Source organism: Watersipora subatra, chromosome 6 (assembly GCF_963576615.1).
Source record: "Watersipora subatra chromosome 6, tzWatSuba1.1, whole genome shotgun sequence".
NCBI lineage: Eukaryota > Metazoa > Bryozoa > Gymnolaemata > Cheilostomatida > Watersiporidae > Watersipora > Watersipora subatra.
This window is the reverse complement of record NC_088713.1, coordinates 39,921,913-39,946,262: the sequence shown is the minus strand read 5'-3', so window position 1 is coordinate 39,946,262 and position 24,350 is coordinate 39,921,913. Positions and strand designations below refer to the sequence as shown.

Genomic DNA, 24,350 nt, shown 5'->3' with positions numbered 1-24,350 from the left:
TTTGCCGAAGCCGGTTTGGTGTGGCGAGGGCAGTTCTTTTGTACATGCCCCGGTGGCCACATTCCTAGCAAAGAATAGCTGGCTGGCTCCTTTTCTCAGCTGGGGTGTGCAACTGCTCCTGGAGCCGCTCTACCTTGTGCGTGAGAGTTTAGACCAGCCAGGCTAGTCATCCTATGACATCGGTCTTGGCCGAGTTTACCTGGTCAGCGGTTCCTCCTTCCAGGAATCGCACCAAAGATCTGGTGGGCCTACGCTCACCTCCCTGCCTTTGGAGATAGTCTTTTCCGATTTGTACAGCAGGCGTAGGTACGGCCAACATATGTCTTGGCAGGATAGGGTCCCTCAGCGAGCTGCAGAAAGTTTCCTTAGCCATGCTATTTTGGTGGCAAATCGGTAGGCCCCTGTGCGCAATGCGTACCAGCCTCTCTACCTCCATAGCATGCTCCTGGAGCGTCGTCCTTTCCTTTTGCCTAAGGGCATCGAGTTGGCTCAGCGCCTGCTTAGCGGATAGTCTGAACCTTGCCCGGAGGTCATTGAAAATGGCCTCCTCATCCTCGGCTCGCCCACAGTTCTCAGCATGGTCGTCCAACGCTTTTCGGAGGTGCAATAGAGTTGCTCCTTCCGTCTACTGGTTGACGTTGGCTACTTCTGTGAAGCAAGCAATAAAGTATTTCACATCTCCGTTCCCAGTATACTGGGGAGTCCTGAAGCGCGGCGCTGATTCCTGAGCTCTCGGCATCAGCAACACTCGCTCTAGTGCCTCGACTAGTCGGTCGGGTCCTGGGTCAGCACTCCTGGCTCTCCTGTTAGCCATGTCTGGCTCCTAGTAGGTTTCTGCTCCTCTCCCAGAGCAGTACTTCTACTGTGTTCGCGGCTGCTGGCTTCTGTCTGGGTTTATTCCCGTAGGAAGTTCTTTCAGTAGAAGCACACTGCTTCTTTAAGCAAATCCCGTCGGATCCCTTAGCAAGTTTCTGCTCCTGAAGCGGTGCATCTACCAGATCCAATTGGCAGACTTTCCTCAGCTCTTCCTGGGTTTCTTCCGGTAGGAAGTTCTTCCAGTAGGAGCTCGCTGCTTCCTCAGATAAGTCCTTTTAGTAGGTTTCTGCTCCCAGAGCAGTGTATCTACTAACTCGGTAAGGCTTTCCACAGCTCTCTTTGGGTTTCTTTCAGTAATAAGTTCTTCCATTAGGAGTGGTGTTGCCATTTTTCAGGCAGCCCTAGTTTATCCAGAGTCTAGCGATCCAATGCAAGTCCTGTAGTGGAGTTCTTGGGATCGTTACCAATCCCACTGTTGCCACCAGTGTAAAGGTGTTGTGCGACCTTCACTTTCCTCCACTAGTACTAGACTCATGCATGAGTGCAATACATATAATTTTGCTTAGTTTATCGAGGTGTACAAGAAAGAATCAAGTAACAGGCAATGAACAGGCCCAGAACAGCTCTGCTCTCTACTGCAAATGTTCGTGTTTATATAGCTGCTAAACTCCATCCTTATTCTGCGTGGTTAGACTCGGCACAGCTAGGTTCGGTACGGCTGTATATCGGCTTGGCTGAATGTGAGGGGACGCCGTCTACCACAATATCGTTTGATAGAGTAATATCAAATATGTAGAACAAAATCAAATTACAGCTATCTATTTGGCTGTGAAGTATTTGTACTACTCGGAGGTTATATCAAATTCACTCTAATGCGTAGCAATTCTAATGGAACCTAATCATTTTTTCGATATTCCTTATAAAGTGTGAAAATTGAAATTTGTAATGACTTATTTTTCTTCACACAAATTTTCAAAATTAATACAATTTTTCCACATTATTTTGCTTGTTTTTATATCCCTAATGAAAACTCTATAAAACTTTTAATATGCTACATTTTAAATACTTTTTCGTTATCAAAGGGCGACTACTTCAAAAAATCTAATCATGCGTTCTTGTAAAATTCTAGTTAGAACGTTACAAGAATGAGCTTTGCCAATGTTATCGTAGCATTAATAAAGAATATTATTATTGAATGTTCTAGCACTGTTTTAGGAATGTTACTCTAGAATGTTTGTGTATAAATGTCCATATAGCAATGTCATCCAAAGTAACATTTCTGCATCACTGTGAGGACGTTCATTTGAAAGTAAAAATGACGTCAGACCAAAATGTTTCATCTACATAGCAAGCCAATGTTATATGAATGTTTACACTAAAACATTTCAGAGAAACGTTCCTGAGACCTTCAATAACAATGTCCTGCAACAACGTTAAGATAACGTTAGAAAAGTTTATTCCTGTAACATTCTACTGATTGTTATGATAATATCTTGAAAAACATTCTGCACAAATTATAATCCTGCGACATTGTTGGAACATAATAAAACAATGATAATCAGATATTGTTTGTAGAACGTTATAAAAATGTTTGCTTAGAATGGTTATTTGCGGTAACTTTACAAAACAATCCAGGATTGTCATCGTTAGTTGGGTGTGTCATGTTTGAATCAAATTCCATGGGCTATATTTTCATGTTGGGAGACTTTTTTCCTAATGCTCAAGCTTGGCTTTGGACAGACAAAAAATATATGCTGCTTTTGTCATAATAAAGTTCATACTTTTTGCATTAATTTTAAATTAATTACATCTTGTATGATCAATAATATCTCGCTTATTACTTACTAGTAATAAACAAAAATGAAATGCTGTTTTAACCCAAGATTTCTTTTAAACTTTTGATCAAGTTAAAACAAGTTGTAGAAGCATGCCAGTTTTCCCAACATTGCAACGCTGAAAATAATTTGATCTACAGTACTTTAACATTTAGGCTGGCAAAGCCTATTTAAATGTGCAAACCTGTATTGGTTAAAAACATAGACCTACAATTTTTATGTCATAAAATTTTTTTGCCGGTTATTTTATTTTCACCTAAATAAATTTCAACACTTTGAAAGACTTGAAGAACTCTTTATTAAACATTTCTTCGCAATCAAAGAAAATGGTTACCCAAATTTGATATAGCGTAATAACACATTTGCAAGTCAATAAAATTGTAAAAGTTGGTGTAGTATAAGTGTATTATTTATTACTCTATCTCTCATTTCTTACAGGTTATCATATCAAATACAGAGTTTCTAAAGAGCCTGAGTGGTGTGATGGATTGTTTACCATTGAAGAACTCATTGGCAAAATTGGTAATGACTTCATAGTAGAATTAGAATGTCGCAACTATATTCCACCTCTCCAAGACATTGCTCGAAATCTGAAAGTTCTTGTTGTTAGAAAGCTATATGACCCTTCACAGCTGACAGTGTAAGTGACTATCAGAACTCATAGTAGTTTACATATATTTGGACCCATCGATGTAGGCTTGAAAATTTTTCAAAAATGGCAAAGATAATAAAGCATCACAGACAGATTTATAAGAAACATTGCTCAAAAAATTTATAAGATTAATAATCTAATTATTCTGTGTATCCCACAATCCATGTTTTTGGAAGTGTAGCATTCATTCGTCATATGAAATGAATTAACTAACATGATATTATCATCAAGTTATGACTGGGTGTATTTGCCTTTTTAATAGTAAACAAACATTGCTAAGCATTAATCAAACATTCCAATCAAAAAACACTTGCTGTTAAACTTCTATTTGGTTAAATATCTGCCTTTGTTGAGAATATTTTGACATACAAAATTTATTTTGAAAAAAAATCCTGCATAAACATATAAAGGTTTTTCAACATATTATTTGAAGGTTTTAAACAGCACCTAAACTATCAATCAGAATGTGTCAATAAACGGATGTTTTGTGATAATTGTCTTCTTTATTGGGATCTCAGTTAAAGGTTAAATATAGACTACAAATAAAAAGATTTCATGCAAACAAGGAATGCGGCCAAGGAAACCATTTTCTTTATACATAGTTTTTTTATTAAACATAATGTATTTTTTATAAATTCTAGCTTCCTAAGCTCTACATTACTTCCGACTAAATCGGTTTTACTAACTTTTTGGCAATAACAACAGATAAGCTGTGTTTGGTTCAAATGTTCATGAATTTGGAATCACAATAAGTTGGATTGATAATTCAAAAATCAAGGCTGTGTCAGTTCTTTAAGGTTGTCTGATAAAGTAAAATAAGGTCACCAGTCATTTTGGTTAAAAGTTTGAATTTCTGTTACAATTGCAACATGGTTCAACTAGGTGTCAATAAAGATGAGAAATAAGTTGCTGCGCAATTAATCGAAAATACTTAATGCCGATCGATTAGGGCTGAATGTCACAAGGAGCCATCTTAAGGAAAGATATCTTTAATTCAAACCTCCAACTCTGGCAACGGTTATATAGTCAGTCAAACAGACACTGATCTTACTATGTATAGTTAACATATTTTTTTATTTTTGAAATAAAAACTACTTTTTATTATATTCATTTTGCAGAATATAGCTTCCTGCACAGAAAAAAAAACTATATCAATTGACATTGAAGGTGTGTGTTTGTTGTAGAATCATCTTCATCATAAAAAGTGTGTGCTAAGGGAAAAAGCGTACAATACAAACCAATAAACATGTACCATTGTACAGTACTCTACAGTTAGTATACAGTAATTAAATTAAATTTTTATATTTTTTATGTCTCGAAATGCCAAAGGGGTGAGTTTTGAAAATTTTTAGAATGAACTAAACAATTTACATTCATTTTATCTTATGGTTTAACTCTTCTTGGAATGTATTATTTATGTTCTCGAATTGACTAGTGTATTTTTATCTTGTCATGATGCATACTGAAAACACATAAAGTACGTTTTTGATCGATTGAATTTTTTTGCATTTTGCAATTTGGTACTCATGGCATATTTTCAAATTTATTGAACCATTTCAAACAGGCAACTTTTAATCTTGGTTATAGTTATATTCATAATAATTTTTGTCAGTTACTGGATTCAGGGATATTCATATTTTGTCTTTGCCCTCACGCCTGCAATGCTTTATGCAAAGTTGTCTATACTTGCATAATATTATATCTTATGAGTACTACCAATAGGCTGAAAGTGTATTGTTTGCATCATCAAAAAAACAGACTGATGCTAGCTGACACATTCTTGTGTGACAGTCATTACTGATAAACCACAGTTCTATAATTTATATTATTATCATAAAAGTATGAACTTGATGATAACCATGAAGAAAATACAAACACCGATGATATACAGGGGGATACTTATAGCTTATTAGATTTATACTTAAGAAAATGTATGTTGGAGTAGCCAACAATTTATTGAAATTTTTTAATCAACAATCACTATGTTTAACTGTTTTTAGAAGAGTCCTAAATGTCTTAGTATTTAACATTGATTTTGAATTACAGCCTCTCAAAGCATAATCAACTAGAGGAGCTTAACCTCACTGACAATAACTTTTCTGGGGGTTTACCAGATGTGTTCTCCAATCTTAGTAATTTAAGAAAACTGGCACTTGGAGAATGTATGCTCACATCCCTACCTGAAAGGTGAGTAACATCAACAAACTGATAATGCTGCCAGGGATTCTCATAGCAACATGAAAGGCTTGTTATGATTGTTTATTATATTATGCTTACTGAACTTTACTGGTATTTTACAAACATGCATTTGCTGCTAATTTTCCAAATTTTTGTCATGTCAATTTTATGTCATGTCACATGTTACTTCGTGTCACTATATGGCACACTTGCTGCATAATTGTGTTAATAAGGTTCGAGCCCAGTTCATTGCTGTTGATGAACTAGTGGCAAAAGTTAAAGCTGCTACTGTGAAAAAAAACAAGAAAACCTTTTCTTTTGGAAGTTAAAAGTCCCCCTGAGCCCATTTTTATGAGATGGGCAAGTTGGTTGGATGCTGCAAGCTTCTAGGCAGAGAAATTGCACCAAGTAATCACCATCGTGGAGAGCTTTAATGGCAGTGGAATAATAGTTGAGAGAGCCAAAGCAAGTATCTACTACGCAGGAATAGCTGATCTAGTCACAAAAAGCGAATACACTCAGAATACACTGTCACTCAAGCTTACCAAGCTGTAAAAGCCTGGAAGTTTGGTGACCACAAATGTAAGATATGAGAATATATTGCCAAGCGGCTGCAAAATGGCATTGTCCGCAAAATATCTATGTCAAAGTAAGATATATCTCAATTAGGCTACTATGCAGCTTGTTAAAAACTGTCAAACCACATCAGCATCTGTAAAGAGGAGGTTTTCCATGCTCAAAAAGCTTCCGGCCAAAGACAGAATTTTCAAACGAAAACATTTCTAGTTATTTGACATTATATTACGATGCAATCAATATGTAGCTACATGTATTAATGTTACGTTTTCAAACTTCACCTAGACAGCTTGATTTGTTAATTAATTAAAAAACTGCATACTTTCAGTTTAAAATCAATAAACTCAATTTTTCAAAGCAACCAAGTCAATTTTTCTGATTTTGATGTCAATAAAAAGTTTACCTTATTTATAACCTCTTAAATTTTTCTTTAGAAACATGTATATACTCGTTAGAGTGAAGCACAACTTATGGCTAATTTACAACTCCATCAGTAACCAGGCCAAAATTTGTACTGGAGAGTTTGATATTTATTAGTTTTTTTCCTTACTTGCTATTTGCAGCATTTCCAAGTTGACTCAACTAGAAGAGCTTGACCTTTCCAAAAATAACTTTTCTGGTGAATTACCAAATGTGTTTGGTGGTTTTGGTAATTTAAGAAAGCTGACACTTGAGGAATGCAAGCTAACTTTTCTACCAGAAAGGTGGGTAAAGTCTACAGACTGATAATGCTTCCAGCTATCATTCTATTTACACTAAAATGAGTTGTAGTAAGTGCTCATTAAATTATGCATGCTGACTGCTACTGCCAAATGAGGAAAGAAAAATATTTTCCTCAGAATTATAACAAATAAATTAATCATGATATAACAAGGGTTTGATAGAAACTTAACTATAAACAGCAACTAAAGTCAATTGGTTTGCAGAATAACAGCAACTTCTAAAACAAACTTTTTGCTGATGTCTGGTCGCAGTCATCAACAACAATTATAAAGAACAAATAATCTAAAAATTGTATGGTATGTTATAATTTATAACCTCTATTACTAATCTAAAGTTGAATATGATGTGTTTGATTTAATTGGTTTATATGGATCTTATATCTTTTATTTATTGATGTTTTCATATCGATCATCTATTTTACACAATTCTCCTGGTATGTTTTAAAACTGGTCTAAAAGGTTTAAGCACCGCAACCTTCACCTTTCACTGTAATGGTATTTACAATAATCCCTTATCAACAACTGGATTCAGGTGTATTTGCATTTTGTTTTCGTCTTTACTACTACGATGTTTTTATACAGAAGTTTTCTAAATTTCCAGAAAACTTTTATAACTGAAAGACCAAAGGTTTATGGTTAATATTATTATTACTTTTGAAAGAGTCGCCTGGTGATGACTACCAATAAACATTTTTGTGTAAATTACAACTAGTGATAATATGCATCGAAATACTTATAACGTTTCAAATTTATTTTTACATACATTTATACACTTGTTCGAGTGAAGCACATTTCATTACTACTTTTGGCTCCAACAATCACCATGCCAAACTGTTTTTTGGAGTGTTCGATATTTTTAGTTTTTGTCCTTATTTATGATTACAGCTTTTCAAAGTTGACTCATCTACAAGAGCTTCACCTCACCTGCAATGACTTCTCAGGGAGTCGACCATATGTGTTTTCCAGTTTTGGTAATTTAAGGAAACTGTCACTTCGTAAATGTCTGCTAACAACTTTACCTAAAAGGTGAGTAACATCAACAAACTGATAATGCTGCTATAGGATTATTATATCAACAGTAAAAGAGTTGTTATGATCGTTGATTATATTATGCTTACTGACCTTTACTGGTATTTTACAAATATGTATTTGCCGCTAATTTTTTATTTTTTGGTTTGACAGAATCTCTGTAAGCGTTAATATCTTAACTACTTTAAGCTAAGTTTTTAATGATCACTTTAAATGATAAGTTTACATAAAATCAACTAACAATTGTAAGATGGTTTAGTAGATGTCAATAATATGAGATTATAGTTACTGCACAATTATTCGTAAACACTTAATGATGATCGATTGGCGCCGAATGTTATGAGGTGAAATCTTATCAAAAAATCCTTTGATTCAAACCTCAAACCGGTTAGAGGGTTATATAGACAATCAAACAGACACTCTTCTTAATATGTATAATCAAAATTACTTTTTTTGATACAAAAGCTAGTTTTTATTACATTTGCTTTACAGAATATACCTTTCTGTGTGAAAATAAAAAATGATAAACTGACATTAAAGGTGTGTACTTATTGTAAAATTATTGTAATCGTGGACCATAAACCAAGTGAAAGTGATAAGGGGAAAAAACAGTGGTCGATACAAACCAATTATTATTTACCAATGTACACCACTCAACAGTTATTACATGTATATAGTCTTTAAATAAAATTGCCACATTTCCAAAAGGGTGAGTTTGGGACGATCATAGAATGAATTAGGCAATTTACGCATTCTTTAACTTTTAGTTTGAATGTTCGCGGAACAGATTATTTATGTTGTCGTAGTGTCTACTGTATTGTTAGTTTTTCATGATGTAAATTAAAGACATGCAAATAACATTTTTGATTTGTTGATTTATTTGCTATCAATCATTAAATTGTTTTAAACTACATGGCATATTTTCAAATTTTCAAACAATTTCAACACTGCAATTCTAACTTTTGGTAACAAGTACAGTATATTCATAATATTTTATTACTGATAACTGGATTCATGCGTATTTGTATAGTGTCTTTGCTCATACAACTGCGATGTTTTATGCAAAGTTTTCTATATTTGCAGATAAAATTTATTACTGATAGACTATTACTGAATAGTTTATAATATCGTTAGTTTGAAAAGATGAGCCTGGTGCTAGCTGAAACAATCTCATTTGAGAGTTACTACTGGTAAACCGCAGGCCTACAACATATATTATTACTACTGTAAAAGTATGAGCTTCATTGTAACTATGAAGGAAATATTTGTAAACCTTAAAGGTTGACTTGCAACAAAAATCACATTACAGTTATCGGGTATCAAAATATTCACCTTGTCTTACTCTGTCGTGTTTTAAGTGCCAAATACGTGGAAATGTGATTACAAGCTCTTAAAAGCGCAAAAACGAAAAGCAGCCGTAGATTGGAATCTCTTTATTGTGATGACGTAACCCCGAAATTTGGTTATCCTCTTGTCATGTATGTTGCCACGTGAACTGAAAGGCCAATACAAAGCTCAACATAAAACTTATCTTAGTACTAGTTCATGACAAACACTTTGGGTTTCATCGAAAACCCCGGATCAAATATAGATGCTCGCTACTTTACAGTTTTGTTTCGGCATTATTCAATCGTCAAGTCCTAATCTGATCATGTGACCCAATACTTAGCAAATAATTCTTGCAGCCCTTTTCGCTTATCACAGGAGACCAACAGGCTTGTCATGGTTATCAGACAATGATATGTACTCCTTCCACCTAAGATTAAAAAGTTTAACAATTTTTTATGGTAAGTTATAAGATATCAGTGCTAAAAATGACAGCATTGCAATGACGATAAAACAGAAACGTAAGAGCAATAGATATAGTTTTATTGAATGTGTGAAGTATATTTGTGAAAATATTTCCACGAATAAGGTTGCAAGAAAGTGTAAACAGAAACCATCTCTCACAACTACATCAGAATTGAGCCGTTTTGTAAAGGGAATCCAAACAACGCAGGTCTCGTGTGTCTGCGATTTTCTGTTTGTTTTTTATCTTTTAAAAGCTTGTAATCACCTTTCCACACATTTTGCACCTACAACACAACAGAGTAAGACACGGTGAATCTTTTCATATCAAATAACTGTAATGTGAATTTTTTTGCAATTTAACTTTTACGAAAAGACCAATAAACCTTTATGTAAAATTACAAAACTTGATAATGTGCATTGACATATTTATAACATTTTAAATTTTTTTTACATACATGTATATGGCTGTTCGAGTGAAACAAATCCTGTTGCTAATTTATGGTTCCAACAATCAGCATGACAAACTGTTTCGGGGAGAGTTCGCTATATCTTAATTTGTTCGTTATTTGTGATTTACAGCATTTCAAAGTTGACTCAATTAGAAGAGCTTGACCTTTCAAAGAATCTTTTTTCTGGTGGACTACCAGATGTTTTTGATGGTCTTGTTAAATTAAGAAAGCTGACACTTCGGGGATGCAAGCTAACCTCTCTACCTAAAAGGTGAGCAACACCTACAGACTGACAAAACTTCCATCTATCATTCTTTCAACAGTAAAGGGAGTTTTTTATAGTGTTCATTATACTGTATAATGCATACTTACTTTTATTGCTTTGTTACGAACTTGTTTCTACTGCTAGCTTTTCAAAGTCGTATTTGATGGAAAGTTTTGTAAGTTCTGTTTCAAGAATTACCAACCTTCAGAGTAAGAAGTGTATGGAAACATATTTCACTCAGATTAATCACAAAAACTTCAGCTTAATATTACAAGTGCTGTTTAGAGCCTTAATTGTAACTAGCAACTAAATTCAATTAATTTGCAAAATCACAGCAACTGCTAAAGCTAATTTTTTGTGATCTCCGATCGCTTTCCGCAATGACGGTTATAAAAAGCAAATAAAATTAAAAACTTTATGAGGTGATATAATTTAAGACCTCTGTTTCTAATCCGGGGTAGATCATGTTGTTTTTACTTTAATTCATTTATATGTATCTTACATATTTTATGTATTGATTATTTTCTTATCAATATCTATTTTTTACAATCCTCATGGTATGTTTCAAAATTTTTCAAACATTTTAATCACAACAACTGTCATTCTTGGCTATATTGTATTAACAATAATTTTTCATCAGTAACTGACTTCAGGTATATTTGCATTTTGGCTTCGTCTTAACTAATGTGATGCCTTATACAAAGTTTTCTACATTTTCAGAGGACATTACTGAAACGTAAAAGTCTATGTTTAATATTATTACTGCTTTGAAAGCTGTAGGTATTTTGGAAGATGTCGCTTGGTGTTGACTACCAACAAACCTTGTAAAAATTAAAATTAGGTTGCAAAATTTACAAACTGTAATAATTTGCATCAAAATACCCAAAAAGTTTCAATTTTTTTAACATACATACATGTAAATACACTTGTTAGATTGGAGCAAAATTTGTTGCGACTTTTTTGTTTCTGACAATTACCATCCCAAACTGTTCCTTGAAGGGTTTGATATTTCTTAGTTTTTTTTCCCTATTTGCGATTTACAGCATCTCAAAGTTGACTCAACTAGAAGAGCTTGACCTTTCTAAGAATAGGCTCACTCTTGGCTATATTGTATTAACGATAAATTCTTATCAGTAACTGAATTCAGGTATATTTGCATTTTGGCTTCGTTACTTCGTTACTACTTGGCTTCAGTTACTGGATTCAGGGATATTCATATTTGGTCTTCACACTCACGACTGCGATGCTTTATGCAAAGTTTTCTATACTTGCATAATATCTTATGATTATTACTGATAGGTTGCAAGTGTATTGTTTGTATCTTTCAAAAAAATTAAACTGATGCTAGCTGACACATACTCTTGTGACGGTCATTACTGATAAACCACAGTTCTATAATTTATATTATTATCATAGAAGTATGAACTTGATGATAACCATGAATTAAATACAAACACCGATGATATACAGGGGATACTTATAGTGAATTAAGTTTATACTCAGGGAAATGCATGTTTATTGAAATTTATTGAAATTTTTTCATCAACAATCACTGTTTAACTGTCTTTAGAAAATTCCTAAATGTGTTAGTGTTTGACATTATTTCTGAATTACAGCCTCTCAAAGCATAATCAACTAAAGGAGCTTAACCTCACTCGCAATGACTTTTCTGGGGGTTTACCAGATGTGTTCTCCAACCTTAGTAATATAAGGAAACTGTTACTTGGTGAATGTCTGCTAACATCTTTACCTGACAGGTGAGTAACATTCACAAGCTAATAATGTTGCCAGGGATTCTTGTAACAACAGTGAAAGGCATGTTATGATTGTTTATTATATTAAGCTTACTGACATTTACTGGTATTTTACAAGCATGTATTTGCTGCTAATTTTCAAAGTCTTTGTCATGTCAATTCCATGTCATGTCACATGTCACTTCGTGTCACTATATGGCACACCTGCTGCATAATTGTGTTAATAAGGTTCGAGCCCAGTTCATTGCTAATGATGAACTCATGGCAAAAGTTAAAGCTGCTACTGTGAAAAAAAAACAAGAAAAGCTTTTCTTTTGGAAGTTAAAAGTCCCCCTGAGCCCATTTTTATGAGATGGGCAAGTTGGTTGGATGCTGCACACTATTAGGCAGAGAAATTGCACCAAGTAGTCACCATCGTGGAGAGCTTTAATGGCAGTGGAATAATAGTTGAGAGAGCCAAAGCAAGTATCTACTACGCAGGAATAGCTGATCTAGTCACAAAAAGCGAATACACTCAGAATACACTGTCACTCAAGCTTACCAAGCTGTAAAAGCCTGGAAGTTTGGTGACCACAAATGTAAGATATGAGAATATATTGCCAAGCGGCTGCAAAATGGCATTGTCCGCAAAATATCTATGTCAAAGTAAGATATATCTCAATTAGGCTACTATGCAGCTTGTTAAAAACTGTCAAACCACATCAGCATCTGTAAAGAGGAGGTTTTCCATGCTCAAAAAGCTCAGGGCCAAAGACAGAATTTTCAAACAAAAGCAATTCCAATTATTTGACATTATATTACGATGCAATCAAAATTTAGCTACTTGTATTAATGTTATGTTTTCAAACTTCACATAGACAGCTTGATTTGTTAATTAATTAGAAAACTACATATTTTATGTTTAAAATCAATAAAGTCAATTTCTCAAAGCAACAAAATCAATTTTTCTGATTTTGAGGTCAATAAAAGGTTTACCCTACTTATAACCTCCTAAAAGTTTCTTTACAAACAGGTATATTCTCATTAAAGTGAAGCAGAACCGATGGCTAATATACGACTTCATCAATAATCAGGCCAAAGTCTTTCCTGGAGAGTTTGATATTTCTTAGTTTTTTTCCTTATTTGGGGTTTACAGCATCTCAAAGTTGACTCAACTAGAAGAGCTTGACCTTTCCAAGAATAACTTTTCTTGTGGACTACCAAATGTGTTTGGTGGTTTTGGTAGTTTAAGAAAGCTGACACTTGAGGAATGCAAGCTAACTTTTCTACCAAAAAGGTAGGTAAAATCTACAGACTGATAAAGCTTCCAGCTATCATTCTATTTACACTAAAATGAGTTGTAGTAAGTGCTCATTAAATGATGCTTACTGACCGTTACTGCTTTGTTACAAACATGTTTCTTGCAGCTTCTTTTGTTAAGGTCTGGTTAGATGGCAAGTTTGTAAGTGTGTTTTCGGAAATCACCAAACTTCAATTTACCAAATGAAGAAAGAAAAATATTTTCCTCAGAATTATCACACAAAAAATTATCTTGAGGTAACAAGGGCTTGGTAGAAACTTGACTATAAATAGCAACTAAAGTCAATTGGTTTGCAGAATAACAGCAACTGCTAAAACAAACTTTTGCTGATGTCTGGTCGCTGTCAGCAACAACAATTATAAAAAACAAATAATCTAAAAATTGTATAGAATGTTATAATTTATAACCTCTATTACTAATCTAAAGTTGAATATGATGTGTTTGATTTAATTGGTTTATATGGATCTTATATCTTTTATTTATTGATGTTTTCATATCAATCATCTATTTTACACAATTCTCCTGGTATGTTTTAAAACTGGTCTAAAAGGTTTAAGCACCGCAACCTTCACCTTTCGCTATAATTGTATTTACAATAATCCCTTATCAACAACTGGATTCGGGTGTATTTGCATTTTGTTTTCGTTTTTACTACTATGGTGTTTTTATACAGAAGTTTTCTACAATTCTAGAAAACTTTTATAACTGAAAGACCAAAGGTCTATGGTTAATATTCTTATTACTTTGGAAAGAGTCGCCTGGTGATGACTAACAATAAGCATTTTTGTCTAAATTACAAATTGTGATAATATGCATCAAGATACTTAGAACATTTCAAATTTATTTTTACATACATGTATATACTTGTTTGAGTAAAGCCCAATTCATTACTACTTTTGGCTCCAACAACCACCATGCCAAACTGTTTCCTGTTGAGTTTGATATTTTTAGTTTTTGTCCTTATTTATGATTACAGCTTTTCAAAGTTGACTCATCTACAAGAGCTTCACCTCACCTGCTATGACTTCCGAATAAATCTACCAGATGTGTTTTTTGTTCGATTTTGCAATTTCAGGAAACTGTCACTTCGTAAATGTCTGCTAACAACTTTACCTAAAAGGTGAGTAACATCAACAAACTGATAATGCTGCTATAGGATTCTTATGTCAACAGTAAAAGAGTTGTTATGATCATTGATTATATTATGCTTACTGACCTTTACTGGTATTTTACAAATATGTATTTGCTGCTAATTTCTTTTTTGGTTTGACAGAAAATCTGTAAGCGTTAATATCTTAAATACTTTAAGCTAAGTTTTTAATGATCACTTTAAATGATAAGTTTACATAAAATCAACTAACAATTGTAAGATGGTTTACTAGATGTCAATAATATGAGATTATAGTTACTGCACAATTATTCGTCAATACCTAATGACGATCGATTGGCGCCGAATGTTACAAAGTGAAGTCTTATCAAAAGATCATTTGATTCAAACCTCAAACCGGTTAGAGGGTTATATAGACGATCAAACAGACACTCATCTTAATACGTATAATCAAAATTACTTTTTGACATTAAAGGTGTGTACTTATTGTAAAATTATTGTAAACCAAGTGAAAGTGATAAGGAGAAAAAGAGCAGTGGTCGATACAAACTATATATTATTTACCAATGTACACCACTCCACAGTTATTATATAGTCATTAAAAAATTCCCAAATTTCCAAAAGGGTGAGTTTGGGACGATCATAGAATGAATTAGGCAATTTACGCATTCTTTAACTTATAGTTTGAATGTTCGCGGAACATATTATTTATGTTGTCGTAGTGTCTACTGTATTGTTAGTTTTTCATGATGTAAATTAAAGACATGCAAATAACATTTTTGATTTTTTGATTTATTTGCTATCAATCGTTAAATTTTTTTAACCTACATGTACATGGCATATTTTCAAATTTTCAAACAATTTCAACACTGCAATTCTAACTTTTGGTAATAAGTACAGTATATTCATAATATTGTATTACTGGTCACTGGATTCATGCGTATTTGTATAGTGTTTTTGCTCTTACAACTGCGGTGTTTCATACAAAGTTTTCTATATTTACAGATAAAATTTAATTACTGATAGACTAGTAGTAAATTGTTTATAACATCGTTAGTTTGAAAAGATGAGCCTGGTGCTAGCTGAAACGAACTCATTTGAGAGTTACTAATGGTAAACCACAGGCCTATAACATATACTATTACTATTGTAAAAGTATGAGCTTCATGATCACTATGGAGGAAAGATTTGTAAACCTTAAGAAAAGACCAACAAACCTTTATGTAAAATTAAAAACCTTGATAAAGTGCATTGACATATTTATAACATTTAAAATAATTTTTTTACATACATGTAACATGTAGTGAAACAAAACTTGTTCTTAATTTATGGTTCCAACAATCAGCATGACAAACTGTTTCGGAGAGAGTTCGCTATATCTTAGTTTGTTCGTTATTTGTGATTTACAGCATTTCAAAGTTGACTCAATTAGAAGAGCTTGACCTGTCAAAGAATCTTTTTTCTGGTGGACTACCAGATGTTTTTGATGGTCTTGTTAAATTAAGAAAGCTGACACTTCGGGGATGCAAGCTAACCTCTCTACCTAAAAGGTGAGCAACACCTACAGACTGACAAAACTCCCATCAATCATTCTTTCAACAGTAAAGGCAGTTTTTTATAGTGTTCATTATATAATGCATACTTACTTTTATTGCTTTGTTACGAACTTGTTTCTACTGCTAGCTTTTCAAAGTCATATTTGATGGAAAATTTTGTAAGTTCTGTTTCAAGAATTACCAACCTTCAGAGTAAAAAGTGTATGGAAACATATTTCACTCAGATTAATCACAAAAACTTCAGCTCAATATTACAAGTGCTGTTTAGAACCTTAATTGTAACTAGCACCTAAATTCAATTGATTTGCAAAACACAGCACCTGCTAAAACTAATATTTTGGTGATCTCTGATCGCTGTCGGTAAAGACAGTTAAAAAGCAAACAAAATTAAAAACTTTATGAGGTGATATAATTTAAGACCTCTGTTTCTAATCCGAGGTAGATCATGTTGTTTTTACTTTAATTCATTTATATGTATCTTACATATTTTATGTATTGATTATTTTCTTATCAATATCTATTTTTCACAATCCTCATGGTATGTTTCAAAATTTTTCAAACATTTTAATCACAGCAACTGCCACTCTTGGCTATATTGTATTCACAATAATTTTTCATCAGTAACTGACTTCAGGTATATTTGCATTTTGGCTTCGTCTTAACTAATGTGATGCCTTATACAAAGTTTTCTACATTTTCAGAGGACATTACTGAAACGTAAAGGTCTATGTTTAATATTATTACTGCTTTGAAAGCTGTAGGTATTCTGGAAGATGTGTATGTAATATATTTACATACATATCTGTCGCTTGGTGTTGACTACCAACAAACCTTGTAAAAATTAAAATTAAGTTGCAAAATTTACAAACTGTGATAATATGCATCAAAATCCCCAAAAAGTTTCAATTTTTTTAACATACATACATGTATATACACTTGTTAGATTGGAGCAAAATTTGTTGCTACTTTTTTGTCTCTGACAATTACCATCCCAAACTGTTCCTTGAAGGGTTTGATATTTCTTTGTTTTTTTCCCCTATTTGCGATTTACAGCATCTCAAAGTTGACTCAACTAGAAGAGATTGACCTTTCTAAGAATACATTTTCTGGTGGACTACCAGATGTGTTTAGTGGTCTTGATAAATTAAGAAAGCTGACACTTCGGTTATGCAGGGTAACCTCTCTACCAAAAAGGTGAGTAACATCTACAAACTGATAATGCTTCTAGCTATCATGCTAACAACAGTAAAAGAGTTGTAGTGAATGTTCATTATATTATGCTTACTGATTTTTACTGCTTTGTTACAAACACGTTTCTACTGCTCACTTTTCAAGGTTTCATTCGATGAAATGTTTTGCAAGGGAGTTTTCATTTATTTTTAAACCTTTGCTTGTAAAAGGTATACGGATATATATTTCACTCAGAATGTTGACAAAGAAATTCAGCTTGGTATTACAAGCATCTGATAGAAACTTAACTATAACTAGCAACTAAAGTCAATTGGTTTGCAAAATCACCGCGGTTACTAAAACAAAATTTTTGCTGATGCCTTGTTGCTGTCGGCAACTACAATTATAAAGTACCAATAAATTCAAAACATTATTGTATGTTATAATTTAAGACCTCTGTGACTAATCAAAATAAAAAAAAATTTTTAGTTTAATTAGTTTATGTAGATTTTACATCTTTTATTTATTGATTTTGTTCTCAAGCAACCACCTTTTTTCACAATTTTCACTGTTTGTTTTTAAATTTGTTGAACAATTTAAGCGCTGCAACCTTCACTCTAGGCTATAATTGTATTCAAAACAAATCCTTATCAGTAACCGGATTCTGGCATTTTTGCATTTTTTCTTCTTCATTACTAATGTGATGTTTTACACAAAGTCTTCTGCATTTGCAGAGAAAAAGTTATTATTAGTAAAGTAAAGGTATATAGGTAATGTTATTATTAATGTGCAAAGAGTTGGCTGATGCTAACTACCAATAAACTTTTCTGTAAAATTTACCAACTATGAAAATATGCATGGAGATACTTTTAATGTGTTAAATTTATCTTTACATACATGTATTTACTTTTTAAAGTTGAGCACATTTTGTGGCCACTTTTTGGCTCCAAAAATCACCATGCCCAAACTTTTCCTCGAGGATTCGATATTCTTTAGGTTGTCATTTTTTTATGATTTACAGCTTCTCAAAGTTGACTCACCTAGAGGAGCTTGAGCTTTCTGATAATCATTTTGATAATGGACTACCAGATGAGCTTGGTGATCTTGAAAATTTAAAAAAGCTGAGAATTCTGGGCTGCAATCTATCTTTTCTACCGAAAAGGCGAGTAACATCTATAGACTGATAATGGTACCATATATCATTCTATCAATGATAAAACAGTTGTAATAAGTGTTCAAAGTTTTGTTTCCTGATTTTTACGGCTTTGTTACAAACACGTTCCTATTGTTAACTTTTCAAGGTCTTATTTATGGAATATTTTATAAGGGCTGTTAATGTATTACTAGACCTCAGCATGCAAAAAGTGTATGACCATATATTTTACTCAGAATTATTACTTAAGATTCAGCTTAATATTACTTGATATAAACGTAACTAGGAAGAACCAGTTAAAATCAATTGATGTGCAAAATCACAGCAGTTTCTGAAACAAAATTTTTGCTGATGGCTGTTGGCGATGAAAACTATAAATAACAAATCAATTATAAACTTCATGATTGTTATAATTTAAGATCTTTGTTGCTAATTCAAAGTAAATCATGTTGTGCTTAGTTTAATTCATTTATATGGAATATACATCATTGATTTATTGATTTTTGCCTATCAATCATCAATTGTTCACAATGCTAACCGTTTGTTTTGAAATTGGTCTAACAAGATAAGCGCCACAACCTTCATTCTTGACAATAATTGCATTCATAATAATCTCTTACCAATTACTAGACGAACGTGCATTTGCATTTGGTCTTTGTCTTCAATACGGCAATGGTTTATACAAAGTTTTCAAATTGTTGCTTCTGTGATGGTTACCACACTCAATTCACTATCTTGCTTAAGTAGTTCCTAAGTGTTGACGTGTCTTTGACTAATGAAGGTGAGAATTTCTTAACACAGTTTAGAATTCCAAAAACCCTTCGGAGCTCTTTCCTGTTTTTTGGTGCTTGGTACTCTCAGATGGCTCCGTTTTTACCAAGACCTACATTTATTTTGTTTTTGTCAATGAAGTATCCAAGAAACTTGATTGTGTCTGTCAAAGTCACATTTATTTAGATTGAGGATTATCCCGGCAGCTTTAAGTGTCTGCAGCACTCGGGCTAGAATTGCATCATGCTTTCTTTAATAAGTGTGCATATCATGATGTAGTCCATCTAACAAATGGCTCTCTCACATGTATTCCGTTTTTGTCGATGAAATATCCAAGAAACTTAATAGAGTGTCTGTCAAAGTCACATTAATTTGGATTGAGCATTATCCCTGCTGCTTTAAGCGTCTGTAGCACTCGTGGTAGAATTGCATCATGCTTTTTTAGTTGGTGCACATGTCATGATGTCCTCCATCTAAAAAATGACACCAGATATCTCGGCTAAGATATTGTGCATTATTCTCTAAAAAATATCAAGCACTTGGGATACCGAACCATAATCACTTGAAGCAGTACTCACCAAAAGGCTTGATGAAAGTTGTTAAATTTGGTGCTGACTCTTTAAGTTTCATCTGGACATGGCCATTGTTAGAGTCGACTTTACCAAAGTATATTGTGTTACCCAGTTCGCTCAATATCATATCAGTGGTTGGCAACTTGTGATATTCTCTCAGTACTGACTCATTCAATTCGGTGAAGTCAATGTAGACTCTGATCTTTGCATTCTCCTCACAAACCATAATACATGGTGCCCACCATCCAGTGACTACTAACTCCATTGACTCCTAACGCATTCCTTAAATTCAATTCCTCTCTTAGTGGCTTTTTTTAGCTGCCAATACTCTTCTCACGACAGCTTGCGCAAGGGGTTTGGCATCTAGATTTAAAGTGAGGTCACGGCTGTCTCCGTAGTGCCAAGTTGTTGAAACAGTTTAAAAAATTTCTGAACCAATGATAATGTTACAATCTCAATTATACGCTTGACTAGCTGAAGACTCGAGGTTGCTGGGTTTTCTTCAGTAGAGGCATGACTAAACACCCAATGAAGTTTGCCGTCTCTTCACTGTGTCCTTATTTATACTGGAGCTTAACCAGCACTTATCCTTCCACGGCCAAGTCTTGATTACCGGCTTTTTTGAAAGTTTTAGCAGGCTGCTTTTACTTTAACCCAAGTCTTTTTGCTAATATTGATTGGAAGACAGTGGCTAATGCACATGTATCAAGTTTGAATCTCGCCTTCGAGGTGTTCACTTGAATTTCACGGTACCATACCATATAGTCACAAGGAGTCTGACACGAAATAGAGATTATCAGCAAACTTGGTGTTGAAGGTTATCACCGATTCATCAACTTCATTCCCGGGTTTTGCACTCTTCTTACATATCGCAGATCTAGCCCAATGGCCGTTTCTCACCACAGGCTTTACAAGTCGAAATCTTAGCTAAGCACCTTCTAAATCTATAGAAGAGACATAAACAAGCTTTACATGGCTAGCTAGCCAAGAGGAATTTGCTTTTTTTGCTGACCAGTTGCCTTTTTGAAAGAGTGTGAGAGCATGTCAAGATTATCACCAATTGCAGCTGGCCTAATGAATTGAGGAGTCAACTCAAGATTTGCCTCCACTGCTTTGTTTTTTTCGGATTGCGTTATTGAAGACCAAAATCTCAATATGCATAAGTTAATCTCTCAGCTATGGCTCTGTGACTTTTACCACTATACGATCATAAATCAAGTCATCTCTTACCGCACCATAATTGCAATAGGCTGCCTTCACCTGGAGATCTACAGAAAACTGGTTCTTTACTCAACTCACCTTGCCTCACCGTATTTAATTTAGATCTTTATTAAAAGGTGTTCTTAACAGGTTCAAAATACTTGTTGAACATCTCGGTTGTGTTAGTCAATGTCTATTGCTTTCCGTTCTCGCATTCGTTGTAAGCAAACATCGTTGTAAGCAAACAAAGAGTAAATGGGTACGCTTTCCGTGTCCATCTGTACAAGCATGATTGCTATCTGTTGTCTTTGAAACATCTTGCTGCCGTCTTTTGCAAGCTTGTAAACATTAAATTGCGTTTTTAAAGTTTTCTATTGGATCACTTATTTTCAAGAGAAATAGTCTAATCTTCTGACAAATCTGTCATATTTGGTGATACCTTGACTATTAGCCAAATTGAAAGGTCATAAGAAAGGTTAATACACACACTACCGTTCACTGAATAAGTCAATGAAACAGACAAATAATTTTAATTTCTTTTCTCTAGATACAGTGTCTATGTTATTGTTTTGTAGGCTCTTTTGGTTCATTCAGTATGTAGAATTTGGTGTATTCTGACTCCATGTTGTACAATGGAAGTAGTATTCAATAAATTTCACTTCTAGTTGAGTTATACGTTAGTTCCTTTGCTGACAGCTTCAAAGTTATTCTAGCTTTTTACTCCATTTGTTTCTTCCACTCTAGCTGGCTCTTCTTTAAGTTACTTCTGAGTCACATCTACAAAGGTCACTTCTATTAAACTACATATTTCATTGCTCCAACAATCACCATGTCAAACTGTGCCCAGGAGAGTTTGATATTTCTTAATTTTGGACCTTATTTATGATTTACAGCTTCGCAAAGCTGGCTAAACTAGAAGAGGTCAATCTTTCTGCCAATTTCCTGTCTGGTGAATTACCAACTGTTTTTGGTAGTCTTGAATGTTTAAAAAAGCTGACACTTCAGGAAAACCAGCTAACTACTCTACCAGAAAAGTGAGTAACATCTACACACTGGTAACGCTTCCAGCTATCATTATATCAACAGTAAGAGTAGTAGTCAGTATTCGTTATATTACACTTACTGATCTTTTGCTGCTTTATTGCAAACATGTTTCTGCTGCTAACAATTCAATGTCTTATTTGATGTGATCTTCTGTAAGGGATGTTTTGTGTATTACCAAACTTCAGCTTATAAACAGTGCATGGCAAAATATTCCACTCAGAAGAATCACAAACAATTCAGAATTCGATGCTTGATAGAAACGTAAATATGACTAGCAACTGACATCAATTGGTATGTAAAATCGCAGCGGTTAATAAAACGATTTTTTTTGCTGATGTTTGTTCATTTTTGGCAACGACAATTATAAGGAACAAACAAGTTGAGAACTATTAGATGTTACATGTATATTTTAACCCTTTTACTGCCGAAGGCGTATTTTTGTGACTTTCCCAGCAATTGCGTAGTAACTTAATTTAACTATTTGTTGACAACTTAGCCAATAATCTTTAGGAATTTTACAGTGTTGAAAGTGTTGTCGGAAGTTTTCTCTATCAAATTAGCCTAAAATCACAAAGCAAAATTTAACTATTGTTAAGAAATTTCCAAATTAAAAATGAACATTCTTTCTTTTTTACATCCGTATTGTTTAGTGATATAATGGCTTTCATAAGATCCTCCCGAACTAGAAAACAGAAAATTAGTGATGTTGATGAAATTATAGCCTATTTAGATTCAGATTTTCAAAATTACACTTGCAGCACTAATTCAAAATTTGAAAATTAGGTAGCAGCACTAATCTGATGGTCATGAAAGAAATAGTTTTGTATAAGTAAGGAACATTGTTCAGGATCGTTTTAGCTTTGTAGGGATTGTAGTTTTACATAGCTTTAGCAATCCACCAAGTATAGCTTTGTAAAATTTCTTTTATAGCAGTCTTTGCTAACATGTTGAAATAATAAAATATAAAATAAATATTTTCTAGATAAAGGTAGAGGTTGAACAAATTTGTATACATATTTTGGTGGACTCCGAGCCATGACTTTGTTATTTCTGTATATATTTTTGTATGCATGTATCTTGCATGTTGTGTTGCTCTTTTTTGCTATGCCGTTAAAAAATTTTTTTTATTATATTTCTATAACGCTTTCGTTTATGTTGTATCGCTGTTGTAATGTATTATAACAATGGCAACGAATACTTAATTTTTTTTTCCGTTATTACTCGTTCTTTTATTACTTCAGTAGAATAAAACCTGAGTAGTGTGGCAAACACCCGGATTTCCATATTTGGCACGGATAGCTTTAAGGCTATCTCACACATTTGTAGAGAAACCTGGTGTCTTACAATAAGCGCGTAATCAATCACTCCAGATTACGGTTGATTGCTGACACTCCACCGACCGTCCCACGCTCTGTGAGACGCTTGATGCTGCCCAAAAAAGTCTTAAGGACTACAAGTCAGGCCACAATCGTCTATAGCAGTCTGCTTCACTTGGAGAAAAATTCAAAGTCATGTCTCAAAGCTGGACAAGGAGTGTAGACAAGGACACGGACCGATTAGCTGGTGCCATTGGGCAACTTGTCAGATTAAGTCGGATTCAAGAACCGGCCTCCCAGTTCGAAATGCCTGAGTATTATAAAGGCGTCAGAGACCTAGAATATTTCATTACTAGATTTAGAAAAATTACAGCTGCAAATATTGGGCTGAAGGGTTCAGCACACTGCATCGTAGAGAGGCTTTGAAGGAAGAGGCAGAGTCTTGCAAAAGGGCCGTCTCAGTGACAGCCATTTTTGAAGCCATCTGAGCCCGATTTCGACCATCTTCCCGACAAACTCCAGCAGAATTGAGCAGTTGATAAAAAAGGTACCGAAAGCTTCCTGCAGGAACACACGACATAAATTGAACGGCTAGTTCAAACAGCTTATGCTGAGATGCTTGAACCATTCCAAAGCAACATGGCCAAGGAGTACTTCTCAAAATCTCTAAATTATTCTGCCCTACAGCGCATCTATTTGCAGTACCTTTGGAAACTTTCGCAAATACAGTACGAGCTGGAGGAAAATTTCTTCAACTCAAATCTTGAGAAAAACCGACCCTGGGCATAGCAGTTCAAGTAGTAGCAACGTAAAAAGAGGAATCATAGGCCAATACGAAACATGGTGCAGTATGCAGTGTCAAACAAGACACCCTGAATGTACTACTATCCACAGTAAAGCAGCTGGTGGAACAGGTCTAGCAGCTGCGAAACAAGCCAACTTTGCCTGAAGAAAGTATGCCTGCTATCTATTAGGGATGTAGAAGCACGGACCATTTCGAAAAGGAGTGCCTAATCAAAATGAAAAAGGGTTAGAAAACGGAAACAGGCCACGGCAGTAGCACCCACAACTAGCTGGAACAAGGTCCCTGTGG

The 24,350-nt window shown here is 34.1% G+C and overlaps 1 protein-coding gene across 1 annotated transcript; it reads left to right on the top strand.

The window, feature by feature from the left end:
* Positions 1-1,420: 1,420 nt before the first annotated feature.
* LOC137398248 (uncharacterized) lies at positions 1,421-18,385 on the top strand. Its single transcript, XM_068084356.1, has 12 exons — positions 1,421-1,556; positions 3,090-3,291; positions 5,350-5,490; positions 6,621-6,761; positions 7,665-7,805; positions 10,179-10,319; positions 11,930-12,070; positions 13,203-13,343; positions 14,344-14,487; positions 15,885-16,025; positions 17,085-17,225; positions 18,223-18,385. The coding sequence occupies exons 1-12, from the start codon at positions 1,421-1,423 to the stop codon at positions 18,383-18,385; spliced, it is 1,773 nt and encodes a 590-aa protein (XP_067940457.1).
* Positions 18,386-24,350: the final 5,965 nt, after the last annotated feature.

Bases quoted from the DNA above. Each gene is read 5' to 3' on its own strand.
- LOC137398248 (XM_068084356.1), top strand. From the start codon at position 1,421: ATGAACAGGCCCAGAACAGCTCTGCTCTCTACTGCAAATGTTCGTGTT. The intron at 3,292-5,349 runs GTAAGTGACTAT...TTTGAATTACAG, and splicing joins GACCCTTCACAGCTGACAGT to CCTCTCAAAGCATAATCAAC. The intron at 13,344-14,343 runs GTAGGTAAAATC...TTATGATTACAG, and splicing joins CTAACTTTTCTACCAAAAAG to CTTTTCAAAGTTGACTCATC.